General features: G+C 50.3%; 1 protein-coding gene across 1 annotated transcript in view; it reads right to left on the bottom strand.

Moving 5' to 3' along the window:
- TTC36 (tetratricopeptide repeat domain 36) overlaps nucleotides 1–20684 on the bottom strand; it is a 41595-nt gene extending 20911 nt beyond the window's left edge. Inside the window, exon 1 of the mRNA XM_085645839.1 lies at nucleotides 19452–20684. Within this exon, the coding sequence (XP_085501965.1) occupies nucleotides 19452–19563 (112 nt within the window). The 5' untranslated portion in view covers nucleotides 19564–20684. The remainder of the gene's footprint in view (nucleotides 1–19451) is intronic.
- Nucleotides 20685–21732: the final 1048 nt, after the last annotated feature.

Below are 21732 nucleotides of genomic sequence, written 5' to 3'. Positions count from 1 at the left end.
CGCGAGTTCAAGCCCCGGACGGCCGCCCGTACGTCGCAACGTATCCGGCTGCCCCGCTTCGCCTCCAAGAAAGATTCAGACCGCGCCGCCCCCCTGAAGTGACCTCCCGCACAGTCCGTGTCGGAGGCCCTGGGCCGCGCCTGTCTACCGAAAGCCGCCCGCTGGTTCTAGATCCGGAGTCCCTCGAGGTGCAGAACCCGCACCCCCCACCGAAGACTCGTCCAACACACCGCACGCTCCCAGGTACAGTGAACTCTCTCTCGGACTCGGGGTCCGCAACTCTCTGATTTCCCCGCATCACTGTACCTCGGGTGCGCTGCGCGTCACTGTGACTGGACAAACTCGAAGGAGCGCTACGAAGCGCCAGTAACAGAAGAACCTACCAAAGAAGAGAACAGTGCCTAATTATCATCTTGTGGCTCCCATTCCGCAACCGTTATTTATGGTCTTGTACTAAGCCTGCATAACAAAGAAGCTTTTATATCAAGTATACGTATTTTTGATACAACCTACGCCTGGTGTCCATTTGTGGGGGATCTTTGTGATTTACTGTGTGTCATCATAAATGCTTAACTGACTCAGCACCCTGAAGTTTAGCCCTGACTGCTCGCGCCACACTACCTATAGGGTGAGCAGGGGTTGTTCTGAAGGGGTAATTCTCTTGCCCTGAATAGAAGAAGGGACCACTGCTTGTCACAAGTAACCACCTGTGCCAACCAGAGGTTCCCAATTCTAACATTGGTGGCAGCGGTGAGGATTTCGAATTTGCATTTATGATTTACATACAGTGAATTATTGATCACCACGTAGGGAGAGCAGACCTATAACGCAGCCACACAGTATTGATTTTTGTTTTGCTGAAGAATCTCCACTTTAAAGAAACCATGCCTAGCTCAGTCAATGGAGGCGGAGCGTCCTCTATATTCTCTGGGGTTGATGACATAGATTGGGAGGAGGAGGCACTGAGGAAGTGCACAAATGAAGTCTTGAAAGGATACCTCTCCAAGTACAGAATCAACCAAACTGGATTGAAAAACAAGGAACAGTACACAAAGGCGCTGAGGGCCTGGTACGAATCAAAGTTCCCAGAGAATGCACGGGAGGTGACACCCCCAGAAGGTGCTTCTAAGCCTGGCAGAGGCCTGTCGCCAGAGGAGATGGCCGACAGGAGGGCTGCAAGAGCACATGAAGTGGAGATGGCAAAACTGCGAATGGAAATGGAAAGACAAAGGCTGGCCATGGAACATGAGGTAAAAATGAGGGAGTTGGATCTCAAGGTCCAGAGTTTAGACCGCTCTCCCTCTGGTGGCAGCAATATTGAATTTTATAGTGCTGAGAGAGTAGTACGCACACCCAGAGATGTGGCGCCTGACTTGAAGGAGGGGGTTAACATACACCAGGAGGTTCAAGGGCATGAGGTAGCTCCAGTAGTGCGCAGTATCCCTGAAGGGAATAGGGTAACTGGCGCAGGGGTTCATAGTCCTAGTGGAGGGAGGGACACTCTACTGACTCTAGCTGAGAGGTGCAGGGAGAGGGGTTCCCCCAAAATTGAAGTCCTGGTGGGTGAGTGTGAAGACCGCCCAGAAGAGTGTGGGTTGTGTGACAGAGACAGTCAGATACTGTCTTGCCAGTCTCAGGAGAGTGGTGTGGAGTACGTGTGTGAGGCACTGGATGGTAAGGTGAAGGATAGTTTGGTTAACCCTGCTAGGGGGCTGTGTGATCCAATTGTGGAAGAGCATATTGTAAGTCCCTGTTTTCCAGAGCTATGCCAACACCTGTGTGAGGGTGAGTTCTCTGACCGCAGAGGGCTCACATTGGAGGCAGACCTTTGGGTGGAGTCCAGAGGGTCTGGAAAGGCATTGGGGAGTGATCCCGAGAGGAGTGGGTCAGGAATTTTCAAACCCAGTGTGGTGGAAGTGGCTCAGAGTAGCCCAGCTAGGTCCCATGGTAGTGGGAGGGGTGTAGGGGCTCACGTCATGTCTCAGTGGAGAAGGAGTGAGTGTGGGGCTGCGTGCCCCCAGGTGCCCGAAACCCAGTCTCAGAGCCTGGATGGTTCTTTAAGGGAACACCAGGCGGGGAGCCTAGGCTGTCCTGATGGTCCACCCGTTGAGGGGGATCCCCTAGTGTCTAGTGGACGGGGAGGGTCTGTAAGCAGGTCTCCCTCGGTTCTGGTGTCTGACAGTACCGCTCCAGTTGGGAGGGTGCAGAAGTCCAGAGTGAGGGGTGAGAGGGGGAAAGAGTCCCCAGTGGAAGAACCAGTGGGTCAGGGGCCAGCCAGAAGGGCTGCGTCACCAGTGAAGGACCATGGTGACACCACTTCTGTCCTGGGGGATCTTCAGGCACTGTCAGATGGACAGGGGTCGGGAGATCAGCGCCAGGCAGACTGTCACACGACACATGAGTTATGTGTCACCCCCAGGGGGGGCATGCGTGCTCCCCGGGAAGTCCTGGTGCGCCAGGCGAGCGTTCAACCGCATGGGTTGGACCCAGGGTTGGGAAGCCAGGTTCAGATGTTATCTGACCTGGAGGGTGGGACCACTGTAACCAGTGTCCTGACCCATGTTGCTTCTAGGGGTACCACGCCAGTTGGGAGTGGGCAGTACTCTGGAAGGGGGTGCAGAGGGAGGGAGTCCTCGCCTCTGACCCCGGCTCAACTGAAGGGTTTAGACCCTAGGTTGGAGGGCCAGGTTCAGGGTGTCCCCCCCTGACCTGGACGCACAGTTGCAGGATAGAACCCCTGAACTGGTGGGCGAATTGCGCAGGACACCTGCCCCAGGTGCCCTGGCCATTCTGGAAGGGGGTACCACTCCAGGTGGGAGGGTACAGAGCCCCAAGAGGGAGGACCGGGTGTGGGAGAGGCCACCCCAGTCTGTAGTCCAGCCGCCGGGTACAGTCCTGGGGCTGGTGGGTCAGTGCCAGGATGTCATACCTGACCTGACAAGGGGGAGAATGGACAAAGGGTGCCAAGCACCTGGGGCTACTGCACCCCGCTCCCTGGCGCCACAGAGGTTGGAGAGCCCTGAGAGGCATACGGCCTGGGTCTCATCCCTGACTACTGTCAGTGGCCACTGTAGCATTTTGCTGTCTATCTGTTGGGACACATCTGTGGTCCAGTTAAGGTTAAGTGTTGCACAGGTGGTGTCCACAGGTGAGGAGAAGGGTTCCCCATGGATTGGCTTGGTGGGCCCTGAGAGTATGGACAGAGGGAGTCCAATAGGTTCAGGTTGGCATAGAACTGGAGTCTGCCCCTGCAGTTGCGGGCCAGGTCCTTGTTCTATCGCCCCAAGCAGGGAAGACCATCACGGTGGTGATTGGTCTACCCTGCATTTTGGCTGGAAGGGGGTTGTGTTGGACTTAGCCCTTTTTGCAGGGTCATCCCTAAACTTTTTGCCTTCCTCCTGTAGTTTTCCTGACCTGGTGTTGGCTGTTTTATGACTCTGGGCACCTTACCACTGCTGATCACTTTAATTCGGGAGTCTCCTGAGGCGGAAGCCGGGAGTGAATCTTAGCATTTTAAAATCTTTGTTGTGTGATACTTTGCCTTAACTTCACTCACCTGTGCACTTTAAACAGCGCTCCTAGCGCTGCAACGAACGCCATCTATCGCCATCACTGAGGGCGAGGCGCCACGGCGGACACGCCCACCTCAGCTGGCCACGCCCCCTCCCCTGACACACTATAAAGTGCGCGCGGCTGGAAAGCACGTCACTTTAATTCGGGAGTCTCCTGAGGCGGAAGCCGGGAGTGAATCTTAGCATTTTAAAATCTTTGTTGTGTGATACTTTGCCTTAACTTCACTCACCTGTGCACTTTAAACAGCGCTCCTAGCGCTGCAACGAACGCCATCTATCGCCATCACTGAGGGCGAGGCGCCACGGCGGACACGCCCACCTCAGCTGGCCACGCCCCCTCCCCTGACACACTATAAAGTGCGCGCGGCTGGAAAGCGCGTCACTTTAATTCGGGAGTCTCCTGAGGCGGAAGCCGGGAGTGAATCTTAGCATTTTAAAATCTTTGTTGTGTGATACTTTGCCTTAACTTCACTCACCTGTGCACTTTAAACAGCGCTCCTAGCGCTGCAACGAACGCCATCTATCGCCATCACTGAGGGCGAGGCGCCACGGCGGACACGCCCACCTCAGCTGGCCACACCCCCATGTTCCCTCTCACACGGACATAAAGGATGTGCCTCGCCAGGAAGCGCAGCGGACGGGCGCAGCGGGCGCGCCGTCAGCGCGCCGAAGGCGCGCCAAAGGCAAGCCCGTCTGGGCCCGTCCGGGCCTGGATCGGGCCTAGGGCCAGTCCCCCTGCCTCTTCAACCAGCCCCACCCGCATCTGCTGGACTTCTGCCCAACTACACCTACTTAATTCACATCTATGCCCGACCTGCCCCCGCTGCATCCCGAGTCATCTGGAAGCCGCTCATTATCTCTGCCCACAATGCAGCTTTACACTCCCGCCCTGTCAACCCCGTCTCTCCCCTTGCTCACCACCGCATCCCTCTTCCTCTAATCAGTACACCTTACGTGCAGGTCTGATTAATTGCCGATCTTTACCCCGTCACGCCAACGACATCTGGATGTCCATTTCGTCTGAGGAATGGGATATTCTTTTCCTAACCGAGTCCTGGATCACTGACTCTTCCTCACCAGATATCTATCTGGCCATCCCCCCAGGTTATGACATCAAATGCCTGAATCGGACCGGAGGTAAGTCTGGTGGTGGTCTTGCTGTCATACTTAAATCCTCTTTCCAGTTGACTTTCACTAGACTCAGTGCAATAGGCACAATCGAAGCTATGTACTTCTCCATCTCCAACAATGCATCAGCAATCTTAGCTGGCACACTAGTCTACTGTCCCCCTCCTGTCTCCACGCCCTCCCTCAATGCCCTTGTCCACTTATTGACTGATCTTTCTATTAAACATCAAAATTTCATTGTCCTGGGCGATTTTAACCTCCACATCGACAACCCGTTATGCGCTAAGGCTACTAACCTGGTCGACACCATGGAAAGCCTCAATCTTAAACAATTGGTTGCAGGTCCCACCCATGTGGCAGGCCACACCCTGGACCTTATCTTTGCAAATTTCTCGCTCATCACTGCCCTTCAGCCTCTCCCTCTAACCTGGACCGATCACTTCCTCGTCCCTTTTCTTCTTACTTTAGGACGCAAACCTGCCCAACTGGCCCATAGAAAGGAATTGGGAAGAAAGTGGCATAAGGTCACCTGCGCTACCCTGGATCCCATATTCCACTACCATTCGGAGTACCTCTCCCCGGACATTGATGAAAATGTCTCCAGGTTAAATTCTACTCTCCTTAAGGCTATTGATTCTATTTCCCCCCAGATAACCATCTCCTCCACCAGGTCGCGGCCCTCTGCTCCCTGGTTCTCCACCTCCCTTCGGGAGGAGAAAAGCAAATGTAAGGCCCTTGAGCGCAAGTGGAGGCTCAACTACGACTCTGAAGCCAAACATCTTTACAGAACGGCACTTAAACAATTTCTCAAACTTAAAAAAGGCGCGATGAAAGACCACTTTGCCGCTCAAATTAATAAAGCCAAAAACTCTTCAAAAACGCTCTTTAGCGTCGTCAAAGACTTTATTAACCCTCCGGCTAGAGCCCCCCAGAACACCGCCAGTCAGGCCCTTTGTGAGGGACTCTCAGATTTTTTTCTAGAAAAAATAAACAAACTGTGTGTCTCCTTCCCCACTGAGTCAGTCACTCCATCTCCTACTTCTAGCCCCCCTGAGTCTCCATCTTTCCCTGCATTCAACAAACTAAACATGGACGAGGCTATTAGACTGCTCATCGCCTGCAAATCTGGCGCCCCCTCTGATCCTGTTCCCGCCAAAATCATGGGAGAACTGGCACCTTCACTGGCCTGCCCTTTCCTTACCGTCTGGAATGCCTCCCTTCACCATGGCTTCTTCCCCACCACCTGGAAGGAGGCACTGGTGATCCCTATTTTGAAAAAGGCAGACGCAGACCCCACTGTCTTCTCTAACTACCGTCCCATCTCCCTCCTTCCCAAACCTGCCAAAGTCCTGGAAAAAGCAGTACAGCTCCAACTTACGGACTATCTGGAAAACCACTCTCTGCTTCATGGATCCCAATCCGGTTTCAGAGCAGGATTCAGTACCGAAACGGCCCTGCTGGAGGTATCTGAGACCATTCGGGAGTGTGTGGACAGGGGCGAGGAGGCCATGCTGGTTCTCCTCGACCTGTCCGCAGCTTTCGATACGGTCTCTCACCCCATCCTCCTGGACCGCCTCAGGCAGATAGGCATCGGTGGCTCTGCCCTCGGATGGATCAAGTCCTTTCTCTCAGCCAGAAGCCAAAGAGTACTACTACGCCCCTTCAAGTCAGAGGAAAAACCTCTGTCATGTGGGGTGCCACAGGGCTCCGCCCTTAGCCCCCTATTCTTCAACGTCTATCTGGCCCCCCTGGCTGACGTCGTTGAGTCCTACGGAGTCAGGGTGGTATCCTACGCCGACGACACACAGTTGGTGTTTTCTTTCCGGGACCACTCGGACTCCGCATTCCTCAACTTTCGCCAATGCCTGAATAACATCAGCGGCTGGATGACTACGAACCACTTGAGATTAAATGCAGATAAAACGGAGGTCCTGTTTTTCAATCAGAACACCTCTATTCCCTCTTCTTGGTGGTGGCCGACAGCTCTCGATCCTGCCCCTACCCCGGTTCGCTCGGCGCGGAATCTGGGCTTCCAATTCGATGACTCCTTGTCATGTAAAACCCAGATCAATAAGGTTACCTCCGCCTGCTTCATGAAACTACGGATGATAAAAAAGATCCTCCCGTACCTTCCCACGGATTCCCGCCGTACAGTCACCCAGGCCCTCATTACGTCCCACCTGGACTATGCTAATAGCCTCTATGCAGGGGCTCCGCAGTACCTGATTGGTCGACTGCAGATTGTCCAGAATGCTGCAGCCAGACTGATCGGTAACATCCCTTACCGTCAATCTGTCTCTGCATATCGAAGGCAACTCCACTGGCTCCCTGTGGCTAGCCGCATCCAGTTTAAGGTTCTCACCCTTACATATCGAGCCGTCAACAACTTCGGCCCTACTTACCTGAAAAATCGGGCTTCGATATCCTGCTCCACCAGATCCTTGAGGTCCAATGACCTCCGCCTCCTGATCTCGCCCCGTTTTAGACTGTCCAGAACCGGAGGCAGAGGTTTCGGTGTCATTGCTGCCAGACTTTGGAACTCCCTTCCACTTGAGCTGAGGTTCTGCCCCTCTGAAACCATCTTCCGAGCCAAACTCAAAACCTGGCTCTTCTCCGGACTTTAGATTCCCTTGCATCACATTTTCTTCTCTCCCCTTTTCCACTCAGTAACCCCTGGATTTTAGCGCCGGGACACCCCTTCGGGGGTAGCTGCGCGCTCTACAAATTCCATAAAATAAATAAATAAATAAATCAGTGCTAAGGTGCATATGCTCTCCCTATGGTAAAATGTATTATGTGAATTGACTTCCATGATTGGTTTATTTGGTTTAATGTCAGCCCCTAGTAAAGTGCACCAGGAGTGCCAGGGCTTGTAAATACAAATGCCGCTAGTGGGCTTGCAGCAATGGTTGTGCCACCCACAGGAGCGGCCTAGTAAAATGTGTCTGGGATCTGCCACTGCAGAACCTGCGCGCAGTCTGGTACTGTCGCGCTGACTGCGCAAGTGCACCCACTTGCCAGTCCCTAAACCTTCCCTTAACTACATGTTAGTCACCCCTCTGGGAGGCCCAAGGGCAGGGTGCATTGTAGGCATAGGGTAGGACATGCCCTGATGTGTGTGGCATGTCTTAATAGTGAATTACAGCCATTTTCGTTTTTTACTATTGAAGGCTACCTGCTCTCCATAGGCCAGAATGGGCTGCTGGGATTGCTACACGCTGTGATCCCAGTGGACTCATAGAGCATGGTAGAAAGTCATGTTTAGTATGCCTGAACTCAGAATAATAAAATACTTCTTTTAGTAAAGTTTATTTTAATATCCTGTGTTTGTAAATACTACTTTTAGAAAGTTAGTATTTACTGACCTGGCCATTTCAGTCCGCCTCTGTGCTGTGTGTGTGTTCTGCCTACCAACAGTAGGAGCAGGGCTGGGGAATTCCAGGAGACAGGCTGACTGCCAGGTGGTGGGTAGAGAGATTACACCAGGATGGGTGGGAGGAGTACACCTTGACTCTTGAATAGACCTGTGCTCTGCCACCACAAAGCTGGCTCCGCCCCCTGTGGAGCGGCTGATGTCTCTGCCCTGCTCCTGAAAGGAAAGAGCAGAGTCACCACAACAAAGTGCTCCAAAACTGGACTGAGCCAGGCCCAGGCCCCCTGGCGACAAAGAACACAAGATTTGCGCTTTAAAAGAAGGAGCCCTGCTCCTAAGAAATCAGATCCTGCTTGTGACCAAGAAGAACGCTCTGCCTGAGGAGGAGGAACCTGAAGCTGAAGGAGGGAAGCTGTCCCTAAGTCTGGAGGACTTGCCTGCAGTGGTTGCCTTGCTGCCAAGGGAGAGAAGAAACTTACAAAGACTTGCTTTATTTATCTACTCGAAGACTTGTGCTCACAGCAATCTCCAAGGGCTTGATTGAGCTTGCCCCCTGAACTGAACCCCAGGACTAGTGGGTTCACCGTGTCTCCGCTCGTCTGAGAATCGAGCTGTGTGCTTTCTCCCGCCGGAGTGCTCTGCGCACCTTCACTCCCCTCCAAGGGCCGTGACACCCAGAAGCCTAGCCGCCTCCACTCGCCGAGAGCCCCGCTCTACCTGAGTCGCTCTTGATCCATCGGGTCTGGCCGCCCGCTTCCCTGTCACCTGCCTCCTACTGGAGCGTGCTTGGTGCCCCCTCGCCCTCCCGCCGGATTTCTACTCAGAACGTGAGTTCAAGCCCCGGACGGCCGCCCGTATGTCGTAATGTATCCGGCCGCCCCGCTTCACCTCCAAGAAAGATTCAGACCACGCCGCCCCCCTGAAGTGACCTCCTGCACAGTCTGTGTCGGAGGCCCTGGGCCGCGCCTGTCTACCGAAAGCCGCCCGCTGGTTCTAGATCCGGAGTCCCTCGAGGTGCAGAACCCGCACCCCCCACCGAAGACTCGTCCAACACACCGCACGCTCCCAGGTACAGTGAACTCTCTCTCGGACTCGGGGTCCGCAACGCTCTGATTTCCCCGCATCACTGTACCTCGGGTGCGCTGCGCGTCACCGTGACTGGACAAACTCAAAGGAGCGCTACGAAGCGCCAGTAACAGAAGAACCTACCAAAGAAGAGAACAGTGCCTAATTATCATCTTGTGGCTCCCATTCCGCAACCGTTATTTATGGTCTTGTACCAAGCCTGCATAACAAAGAAGCTTTTATATCAAGTATACGTATTTTTGATACAACCTACGCCTGGTGTCCATTTGTGGGGGATCTTTGTGATTTACTGTGTGTCATCATAAATGTTTAACTGACTTAGCGCCCTGAAGTTTAGCCCTGACTGCTCGCGCCACACTACCTATAGGGTGAGCAGGGGTTGTTCTGAAGGGGTAATTCTCTTGCCCTGAATAGAAGAAGGGACCACTGCTTGTCACAAGTAACCACCTGTGCCAACCAGAGGTTCCCCATTCTAACAGAGGGGGTCTGAGTTAGGCATGCCAAAAAGTGTAATTTCAAGGAGAGGCTTTGTGGCCAAAGATCAGCACTTTGGTCTTGTCAGCATTGAGCTTCAGACAGTGGTGCTTCATCCAGTTGTCAACATACTTCCTGCAGTTGTGAAAGTTGGTCTTCGTGGTGATGGGGTCTGCTGAGAGCGAGAGTATGAGCTGAGTGTTGTCAACATAGGATATGGTGTTGACGTTGTGGGATCTGATGATGGTGGCTAGACATGTCAAGTAGGTGTTGAAGAGGGTGGGGCTGATGGATGAACTTTGAGGGATGCCGCAGATGGTGCTCTTGGGTTCTGGGGTGAAGTGAGGTAGTCAGATTCTTGAGTTTGTCCCATGGGGAATAATGCGATCAATCTGAGGGCATCTCCCTGGATTCCAATGCAGTAAGTCTCTTGATTAGTGTGTGGTGGGATAATGTGTTGAACGCTCCAGAGATGTCAAGAAGGATCAGAGCCGCCAATTCTTTTCTGTCGAGGAGGGTGCGGATGTTGTCAGTGGTGGTGATCAGGAAAGTCTTGGTGCTGTGGTTGGCACAGAAACCGGTTTGGGAGGCATTGAGCAGGTTGTCTCTCTCCAGGTGTTCAGTGAGCTGCTGGTTGATGGCCTTCTCGAGAACTTTGGCAGGGAAAGGGAGGAGCGAGATGGGGTGGTAGTTCTGGAGTTCACAGGGATCGGCTGAGGGTTTTTTGAGGAGAGGTCTGACTTCTGCCTGTTTTCATGCATCGGGGAAGGTGGCTGTGGCAATTGATTCATTGAGGAATGGGGGCGAGTTGGGGGCTGATGTTGCCTCCGAGGTTGAAGAAGTTGTAGGGCAGGGGTCCGTAGGTGCTCCAGAGTAGCTGGAGTTCATGATGGCTATGGTGCTCCATGTGGTGAGCTGTTCCCATGCAGTGAGTGACTGGTCGACGGAGGCTTCCGTTGGAGTGAGGAGGATTTGGGGGTCAGTCGGCTTGGGCTCAAAGTTCTTTTAGAATGTGAATATTTTGTTGTCACAATGGTCTGCTAGAGCATTGCCAAGTTCCTGTGAGGGAGGGATTGTGTTCTCGGTGGCTGTGGGGCTGGAGAACTCTCTGACAATGCTGAAGAGTTCCTTGGTGTGGTTAGCCCTTGATTCGATGCAGTTTGCTAAGGGACCTTTTTTCGCTTCTTTGAGTCGTTAGTGGTATTTGTTGAGGGCTGTCTAGAGGCAGGCTCGATCTGTGGTGTCTCTGCTGGTGCGCCATCTTCTCCCCAGTTATTTACAACTGAGTTTCATTATCCTGAGTTCTGATGTGTACCAGCTGGCTTGTTTGGTGGATCTGCACATCTTGGCTTGTTTGAAGGGAGCGACTCAGTTTGCAGCGTTGGTGATCCAGGTGGTGAAGTTCCGGACTGCTTGTTCTAGATTAGTTGTGGAGTCAGGCTGGGTTGTGTTGAGAGCGTCCATCCATTCGTCCCTTTGTTCCAGCTGCTGAAGGGGTATTGAGGGGGCTGTTGGCAATGCATGGTGATCCTGAGATGGTAAAATTGACAATGGATTGATCGTTCCAGGTGAGTTTTGTGGCATAGCTGTATTTGACTCTGCTGCTGGCCGTGAAAATCGGGTCCTGCTCCGTGTGTGGGGTCGGTGACCAGCTGAGTGAGGCCAATTTTGCCCATGCATTCCAGGAGGTTGGCGGAGTTAGTGCCTGTGGGGTCGTCCAGATGGAAGTTGAGCTCCCTGAGGAAGATGTAGTGCCTGGACTTGATGGCTAGTGGGGTGATGAAGTCGATGATGGCGTTGCAGAAGTGGTCCTGGGGGTCTGTAGGTGAGGATGCCTCTGATAGTCGTTCTGTCGTCAGTGTGGAGATGGATGCCGAGGTGTTCCATGATCGCTGTGGTGTCATCTTCGGTGGTGGTGCAGCGGATTGTTTCTTTGTGGATGATGACGATGCCATAATTGTATTTGGCCCTGGGAGTTGGGTCCCCAGAGCCTATTAAGGGTTGGGGAGGGAGCTACATGACCCCCTTAATATATAAATGTTTTTGCCCCAGGGGATGGGTCCCCGGGGCATAAAGGCCAACCCTTCTCTGTGCACGCTGAAGGCTTTGTGTGGTGAGTGGTTGAAAGCCTACTAGGGGATTGGCCACAGGGTGTGGCAGCAGGCTAAGCACGGTGACCAACCGCTGCTGCGCACATCCAAATGCTGTGCACAGTGTCGGGTTGGCAGCCTGCAGGGAGTTGGAAGCATGGCCTGGCTGCAACACAGGCCCTGCTGCTAATCCCACGCTAAATTTGAGCAACAGCCGTGCACGGTGTGGGGTTGGATGTCTCCGGGTGACTGCCTGCGGGGAGTTGGATGCATGGAGCATGAGGTTGGCTGCCGGTGAGGGGTTTAGCTGCCTCCCAGTGGATTAGCCACAGGGCCTGCCCGCAGGCCATGTCTGTTAGCCAACCCCCTGCTGTGCACAGCCAAAGGCCATGCACAGTGTTTGGTTGGCTGTCTATGGGGATATGTTCAAGGGCCTGGCCTGCGGCCAGGCCTTGAGGGCAACTACCCACAGTGCATGGCCAAAGGCCGTGCATGGGAGAGGGCTGCTTTACATATGGTAATAACATATATATCTTTACGTTAAAAAAAAAAAGAAATTTACTGAAAAACCTAACGTTAAAGTAGCTCTATAGTTAGGTGAATATGTCAGTGACAACATTATTGTTTTGAACTAAAAAAAAAACAGAAATTCACCAGAGAGAGTCAGCAGAGCTAACTATAACGTACACACCCTCCATGCACTGGTTATGACATCACTCATGACATGTTCTATGACATAATTTATGACATCACTCATGACATCTCGAATTAGTGTGTTAGTTTGTTTTGTAGTTTACACAGTGGCAGGTAGCTACCGTATTACTTTTCTACTTGATCTTGTAGAGCCTGTGTCCAGCTTATAGTAATAAGTGTTTACAAAACGCATATGCTTCCAATACATCATAGGTGTGTAGAGGTACTGTAGGAAAGTCCCCTTTTTGTATGCTTACTCTCCATTTGCTCATTTTTGCCACTGGATTCAAGCTAGCCTAGTTGATGAAGGGTGTTACCCCGAAACCGGTCCCTGGAGGCTTGTTTCTGGTTCAGGGAAGACCTGGCTTGGCAGTTCGGGATGGACTTTTCTCACGAGGCACAGGGTCAAGACTGATTTACATATAGCTGGGTCTGAACTGAGGTGGCAAAGTGAGCTAAAGAACGATGATGGATTCAACCTATATCTGTGTGGTATCCTGCTGCTCAGCCAGAATGACTGCCTGATGGAATGTTAGTGTTTGGAATGTGTGCGTGCGTGGATCAGTTGGATGAAGGGCTGAGCAGCAGGGAAGCTGCTCCTGGTGGGGCTCTTACTTGGACTCTTATTTGGATTCTTACTTGGATTCCTACTTTACTCAAATCTTATCTCTGTATGTAATTTATTCCTCAAATAAATCTACAAGATAATCTACCTGGCTTGGAGCGTCTCCTTTCCTCAACACTACAATCTGCGACTGGGGGTGAGTGTCTGAAAAGTTTCAGTGCTCCGTCCATCATCTCCTTGTATTTGCTTTGTTTACCCCCCACTTTTTTGCCTGACAACTGATGCAGCCTGACATGATGTGCCCTGGGTCCCTGCCAATCAGGTTCCCAGGGCCTGTGTTGTTTCCCAAGATTGTACCTTTGTATCCTCAATTGGCACATCCCTGGCAACAAGTAAGCCCCTTGTAAGAGGCACCATGGGTACCAAGGGCACTGTGACCAGGGAAGGCCTCTATGGGCTGCAGCACCTATTGTACCACCCTTAGAGGCCCTGCACTTTAACACACATACACTGCCACTGCAGGCTGTGTGTTTTGGTGCAGAGAAAAGTGAAGATTCAACATGACACGTATCCCTGTGTGCCATGCCTGCAATCCACTGCCTAAGGCTTAGTTGAGTCACTCCTCTAGCAGAGTGCCCTAGTCCTAAGATGAGGGTACAGAGGCATGAGCCCTGTACCCCTACAGTGTCTAAGTCCATTCTTAAACAGCATAAGTGTAGTAAAGCCATAAAGAGTATATGGTCTGAGAGTTGGTCATTACAAACTCCTCAGCTCAATAATGGTTTGACTAAAAACTGAGAAGTTTGGCAGCAAGCTTCTCAGCATATGAAACCCACACTGATGCCAGTGTGGGATTTAACGTAAAATGCACTCAGAGAGCATCTTAGAGATGCTCCCTGAAAATTGACCAGCCCTGATGTGGTTCCTGAGTGGCTGCCCGCCATTTGCCACCACCAGACAGGTTTCTGGACCCCTGGGTAGAGAACCTCCACTCTGGGTCCAGAAACAAAACCCATCCTGGGCAGAGGTGTGATGCCTCCTCCCCAGGATGGGTGGGTCCCCGAAAGGACCTGCCTTTGGAAGCTGTACCTGCCTTTTGCTGCCCCCAGCAACTGGCTCCCACTGGTTCTGATCCCCACTTTGGGCAGAAGAATCGGTGAGAAATCCAAGCTAGGAAGAGAGGTGAGCCCACCTTTGCCAACCCCAGCCCTCAGGTGGGGGGAGCGAGGTGAAGCTCACATCTCAGTCCCCTCCATCTTGAAGATGAGGGGACTCAGCCACCCAGGAAGAGGCTCATGCCCCCTCCCACTGGAGGGTGGCATAATAGGGGTGTTCCCACCCCAAGGAAGGGACCCATTGGTCCCGACCTGCACACCCCTTTAACGCCCCTAAATGTAGTATTTAGGGCTGACCCTGAACCTTGCCTCCTCAGATTCGAGGGAAAAAGAAGCAGGACTCAAGAGCCGTGCTGCCCCAGGAAGATTAAGAGGACACCAACTGCCTTGTCCCCACCCCTACCAGCCTGTCCCGTCTTAGACCTGAATGCAGAGAGAACCCCGGCGAGTCCAGCAGCCAGCAACCCCCAGAGCCCTGAGGACCTGCCCTCTGACCTTCCCACAGACTCTGTCTCCCATGAGCACTGGATTTGCTCAACCAAAGACTCTCTTCCAGAATCCAGATACTGGTATCTCTGTGATTATGCACCACTCTGCACCCGACGCCCATGGCCCAAGTCCGAGTGGCCCAACAGCCCAAGGAGGTCTCCCCAGCAATCCTGACCTGGGATATGGTGATCCCCGACCTCCATCAAACCTCAATACAACAGCTGCAGCCTCAACCTGCCTGCAACCGGAACTGGTTAAAAGACCTGACACCAGAAGACACCCCTGCACCCGATGCCCCACAGCCTTGGGTGGCCCAACCGACAGTGTCCAGGCATCCCCAGGATCCCAACTTACCTCTCTAGCTGGTGGTCACCTTTAGGAAGCCTCCCTGTCCGAGACTGCAGCATCTTTCCAAAACTGAAGGTCTCCCCAGTGCTGTTGCTGGTGCAGCTCCTGTGCTGGTCATTGGCCCCTGCAGTGCTGACCTTAACTCCAGGAGCTTTGTTCCCACACCCGAGTGGGCTGTTTGTCAGCAGTCCCTAAGAAAAGACCCCCTTAGCCCTGTTGGCTAACATTGGGCCTCTGCAATCTGCACCCGGCCGTCCCAGTGCCGCTTGTGGTGCAACTTGTGTGCCCTCCTAGACCTTGGGAAACCTTGGTCCTAACCCCGAAAACTCACCCTTGTAAGTCGAATACTTACCTTCAAAACGGATAACCATTTTTCTCCCATATGAACCCATGTTATAAGATTTTGGGGGCTAAAAATGAAATATGTGTGTGGAACTGTAAATGTATGGAGAACATTGAACTCAATTGCAAAGTATAAAAAAAGTCGTACTTACCTGTTATTGCACAAATGTATGGTGTAGTATCTAGGCATACCACCCCAGCACAAAAAAGTAATCTAAAAGTAATACAAAGGTAATCTGAAAGTAATTACTGTGTAATTCAAACTGCATTTCAAAATAAAATTCAACCACAACTGCATTTCCTTCAACAGTCTTGCATTTGAAAGTGTATTTTACATACCTGTGCCAAGTCCTGCTTGGTTCTAAGAATAAAACCTAAGTATATCTTTTTTATACTTACCTAAATTGGTCAGGATTCTGTCTCTGAGTATTTGTATCAGTCCTTGATTGAATGAATACAATAAATGCTTAACTCACTCTTTGGATAAGCCTAACTACTCACCCACACTCCCACAAAGAGAGCGGTTAGTACTTACCTAATTTAGCCTCTGCTACACATTCTGGTATAGTATACATAGAGCCAGCTTTCTACAGGTACTAAACATGTTAGAAATCTTTGTAACTCTGTGTGCAGATGACAGTTGACAACTTGTGTCCAGTATGTTCCACAAACGTTTTTTGGTTCTGCAGAAACAGTTTCCAACAGGGCAAAGATTGTAAGTATAGATAATAAGTATTGGAAGCAGCCTTCAGTTATTAGAATCATCTCAGCATGACAATTGGTATTTAACATAGAGGACTGTGTGCACCAGGTACTCACCTATGTACATGTGCTTCTTTTGCTTCAGAAGATGGGTTACCTGTAAAGTTTTCACCAAGGTATGAAGCCTGCAGGTCGTATAATCTTTAGCACCTTCAGACCTTGGTTATTTTAAGTGAATAGTCTCTCATTGTTACGTTTTGTACAGACTGTACACTGTTCTTAGTAGGTCGTTTATTTAAAACTCTGTGCTGTATTTCTCATGAGAGTTTGATTGTCTGCAAATAGTGTGGTACAGAATAAACACTAAACGTACCCACTTTTCTACTCATATCAACTTCATTTCGAAATTTAGGTTCGGTGACTGTGATGGATTTGAGACGGATAAAAGCTGTCCCTAGTAGGGCATTAATTTTGGAACAGACATTGAGTATCTTTAGGAACTTTGCTTTCTCAGAACAGTTGTATGTATATTGAACACTGTGCGCAACAAGGGTTTTCCATAAATCTGTGGTTGATTGTTAATGTGAACTAGGCCACCCGTGAAGGGTATGGTATAAGTAAATGTTGCAGTTAACCCATTCTTGCTACACTCAAGGAAGTTGTATCTGTGATGACATTAATGATTCTTCATATTATTCTGAGTTATTTTGTAGTTACTTTCAGGCCTCTAATGCAATCCTAGTTGATAGAGTAATGTGTAAAAAAGAAGCTTGGATGATGTCATCAGTGATGCCATCAATAATGTCATTTGAGATGTCATCAGTGATGTCATGGAACGTGTCATGAGTGATGTAATATGTAAGGTCATAAGCAGTGCACGGTGGGACGCAATTTATAGCTAGCTCTGCTAACTATAACTATATAACTATAACCTTTTGCACTAAAAAAACACAGAAATTCACCAGTTATAGTTAGCAGAGCTAACTATAACTGGTGAATTTCTGTGTTTTTTTAGTGCAAAATGTTGTCACTGACCAGCTGCGGTCCGTGCATGTAAGTGCAGTGGGGCGGTAGGGCCAGGTAAGGGGGGATTTTGAGGGACGATGCTTACCCTCTGCATCGTCCCTCGAAATTCCCCCTTTACCTGGCCCCACCGCCCCACCACTGTTACCTGCACGGACCGCGGCTGTCACTGACATATTCACCTAACTATGACAGTAATTTAACCTTTGTTTTTTTAATATATATATATATATATATATATATATATATATATATATATATATATATATATATATATATATATATATATGTATTATCTACTGGCGGTCGCCAGTAGATAGTTATAGTTAGGACCATGTTTCAATAGGAAATCCGCAACATTCTATTTTGAATAACTTTGGCGCCGATTGATGAATCCTCGCGAAATTTTCAAAATAGGTGGGGCGCTCCGCTCAGCTCCTACCCTGAAAGTCTCGGGGGGATTCGTCAAGCGGGGGCTGAGAAAAAGGGGGGGTCCCAAAATGCGTTTTCCCCATGCATTTTTCCATAGGACCTTTAGTCCAAGCTACAGCCCGAACGGCTGAACAGAATTGCTTGAAATTTTGCAGAGAGGTAGTCCTCAGGTCAGGGATGTGCCTTTTGCAGGTCTGGTGTAAATCTGTTCAGTATTTCCTGAGAAAATAGCATTTAAATCAATATATATATCTATAAGCGTGCTCCAAGCGCGTACGGTAAGCTTACCGTACGCGCACGCTGCCGTGCGCGAGCTTAATTCTGATTGGTGGTTACATGACTGTAAACATTCGAATCGGTCGAAATCAGGAAGTGTCGGCCGCCATTTTGTGTGTCTCACACTGATAAACAAAGGTGGAGAATGTGAAAAGGGGGCAACGAAGAGAGTTGCAGACCCCCTAGCGTTTGTCAGGGGGTCCAAGAAGGTCCTAAAAGTATGAAAAATACATTTTAATTTTTTTTTTTAATCGCGGGGTGCGCGTACGGTAAGCTTACCGTACGCACACGGCAGAAAAAAATCATTAAAAAAAATAGAAGTAAAAATCAAATTTAAGTGTTTAGATATTAGGGGGCTCTAAAAAGAGCCGTTGTGTTTATGAAGTGTTTTTTTTGTGGTACCTACAAGTAAGTACCGATGCAGAGTCTAAAGTTCAAGAGGAAAACTCTGTTGCCTTCATCAGTGAAATGTACACCGTCTCCTCTATAAATGCCTTGCATGTTGTAACGCAAGTTGTTGTGGTATATAGAACCCATACCATAGTCTCTGAGGAAAGCAGAAATAGATTTGTTGAAGTGCTTTCTTGCTTTGTCAATCTGTGGACAAAATTGGTTGGACCAGTTCCACTTTTGCCTTTGGCATATATTAGAATATACAAAGGCAGATTGAGGAAAAAGCGACATTAATCGCGCATGGTGAAAACCCCCCCCAAAAAAAATATACGTAGTTTATTGTAAAATAAATATAAAAAAAATAATAATACATACATAACTTAGCATTTAAAAAAACGTACAAATTCACTGAAAAAACCATAGGTTTCATACACGTTATAGTTAGGAATTAGCATTTAAAAAACCTTGCAAATTCACTTAAAAAACCATAGGTTTCACACATGTTATAGTTAGGTGGATATTTCACTCGTAAAAAAACAATGAAATTCCCCCGTTATAGTTAGTTCAGATAACTATAACTCGCGCGGCCGCCACTCTATCACAAGGATGATGTCATCAGTGATGTCATGAGTGATGCCACTGACCATGTCATGAGTGATGTAATATGTGACATCATCAGCAGTGGATTGCGGGCGCGCGAGTTATAGTTATCTGAACAACCTATAACGGGGGAATTTCATTGTTGTTTTACGAGTGAAATATCCACCTAACTATAACATGTGTGAAACCTATGTTTTTTTAAGTGAATATATATATACACACAGGGCCGGCTGTAGCACTGGTGGCGCCCGGAGCGAAAAATTTAGATGCCCCCACACCCCATGACCGCCTCCTCGGATTCTCCCACTGCCACCGTGCAAAAGTGCCACTCATCTCTCCAATTCTAAGTTATTGCTAAACAGAGCGCCTCCCCTTGAGTTCAGCGCCCCACTACAGGTCAGCGCCCAGTGCGGCCACACCGGTCGCACTGCCCTAAAGCCAGCCCTGCACACACACATGCAGGTATGGAGGCTGACAGACACCCTAGTAAGAAGAGTAGGCAGGTGTATAGGAGGGGTAGGTAGGACAAGCACTCATGCAAGCAGATAGGGAGGCATCCATGTACGTAGGCAGGCAGAGTATATATAATGCTGTAAGCAGGCGCATTGATAACTGGATAGGCAGCTATGAAGGCAGGCAATATGTAAGCAGGCTTTGCATCCAGGTAAGGAAGCAGACAACTGGGCAGACAGGAGGCTCTGTGCCCACAGGCAGGTGGGTGAGGTAGGCAGTTAAGCAGGCAGCACTCACCGTCATCTGCAGCGTCAGGTTCTTCCACCACATCCAGCCCAGGGACGTCCCCAAACGGGGTAGTGGGGTTCAAAATGGACTGCAAGACTGCCCGGTCATTGGGGGTGGCCATGCTCAGGGGTTCTTAGACGGTGGACAGGTCCCCAAAAGGTGAGGGCGGCGCTAAAGAAAGGAGTCACCAGGCGGATGCCAGGGAGGGGGTGCTGCTGGGGAGAGGGGGGGGGGGGGAATAATGGCTGGGGTGTTTCCAAAATGCTTAAGGGCAGACTCGGGAGGGAGCTCCGTGTTAAAGAAGAGTGAGCGGGGATATTAATGCAGGTTCAGAGAGGGGCGCCTGTCCCGGAGAGTGAGCAGTGATCGCTGGTTTACAGACGCTGCTCGCTGAATATCGTAGTGTTGAGCTCGGTGGGCCGCACTGCCTGCAGCCAATGGCAGGAGAGGCGGAGACGGGCCTCAACCTTGCTCCCCCACCCCCAGTTATTGCTTCCCGGCCCAGGGCCATCTGTTAAACATTTCCAGAAAAACGTAGATTTACAGAAGTGCCAAAAGTATGGGAGTGATGCAACATCTGTCTAAATGGGAGCGAGGGGGAGGGGGGGGGGAGAGAAAATGTGTTAGGGAATGGGGGGTGGGCTCTGCGAGAACACGAAAAGGGTTTCTCGGATAGTAGGAAAAGGCCTCTACGAAAATTAAATAAGGCACCCGATTGTGGCAGAGAACAATAGGTGAGGCGGCAATGGAGGACCGACTTGCACGCCGATTTCATATAATGCGAACTCGCCCCGAAGACATTATGTGGGCACCATATTTGCATTACACACGGTCAGAACCATCTATGTTTTTTAGTCCCGCGGATATTGAATCATTTGCCCAGAATCACACAATGTTGAGCCGGTGCCGGAACTCGAACCTGATTATGAAGTTCCAAGGTGGGCAGCTATGGTCCTAACGCTGCATCCTCTCCTTAGATGGAAGGAAGAGACCCCTCAGGTAGAAGAGAAAGTGGCTCTTAGGCAGTCACTGTGATTATGCAGCATTGATTCGGTTCATTCGAAGCAGTGTTATGCCCATTGCATAATTTGTAAAATATGAAGTGCCGGGGCTCTGACCGGGAGGCCACTGCAGCTTGCACCACCCATCGCGCCGTCATCGCTGCCAAAACAACTACTAACCATCTCTCTCTGCTGCAACTGCGACAGTTCACATTATTCCAGGTCCCCACAGCTAACGGAACGGCTGGGGAGGCAGGTATTAGTAATTTTAATGTATATTGTACTTCTAAACAACAGTGCTCTGCTCATCTCTAAATTAGATGAGCAGCGCCACCCTGTGGTAGACTGTTCTATGTATGGTGTTGACAATTAGGTGCTAGTGCCGCGCAAATGCCACACGGGAAGCCCCAGCTCATATTAACCACTGGTTATGCCTCTATTATGGCAGGGTCTCGCACATTGATACACACTAATCTCTATGCAACATACAAAGGTTTCTCAATACATATTCAGCAGATGCTATAGAACATGTTTTTGGCCAACATATGATTTTCTTTTACTGGGAAGCACAGAAAAATGAGTTGTCTTTAATAAATGCCATAGTAAAATATACAATGCTGCAATAAGCGTAAAGGAAACCTAAATGTAATTACACGTATTCTTCTCAGCCAGGGCTTTAAGTGGGCCGGGTCCTGCCGGTGCGCATCACCGCAGTTCTAAAACGCAGGTTCTGAGACGGGTCCCTATGGGGCTCTCCATTTTTGCCCTCAGGGTGAAAAAAAGATCTTATCTCTGCAGCAGTGCCACCCTTCACTACCTGATATAACTTCGTAAAGGCTCGTTATAGTTCTTTCATGGTATCACCATTTTATCAATCAATCAATCAATCATATTATTTGTAAAGCGCACTACATACCCGTTAGGGTTTCAAGGCGAAGGGGAGGGGTGTGGGGGGGGGTGGTGCTGTTACTGGTCGAAGAGCCAGGTCTTGAGTTGTCTCCTGAAAGTCAGCAGGTCTTCGGTTTGTCGCAGGTCGAGGGGTAGGGTGTTCCAGGTCTTGGCGGCGCGATGGGAGAAGGACCTGCCTCCGGAAGTGGTTCTCCGGATGCGTGGGACCATGGCCAGGGCATGGTCAGCGGAGCGGAGTTTCCTGTTGGGTACGTAGAAGGAGAGTCGACTGTTGAGATAGGCTGGGCTGGTTTTGTGGAGTGCCTTGCGTGCGTGGATCAGGAGCTTGAAGGAGATTCTTTTGTCCACTGGGAGCCAGTGCAGGTTCCTCAGGTGGGGGG

This window comes from Triturus cristatus, chromosome 3_1 (genome assembly GCF_964204655.1).
Source record: "Triturus cristatus chromosome 3_1, aTriCri1.1, whole genome shotgun sequence".
NCBI classification, from domain to species: domain Eukaryota; kingdom Metazoa; phylum Chordata; class Amphibia; order Caudata; family Salamandridae; genus Triturus; species Triturus cristatus.
This window is presented reverse-complemented; position numbering and strand designations above follow the sequence as displayed.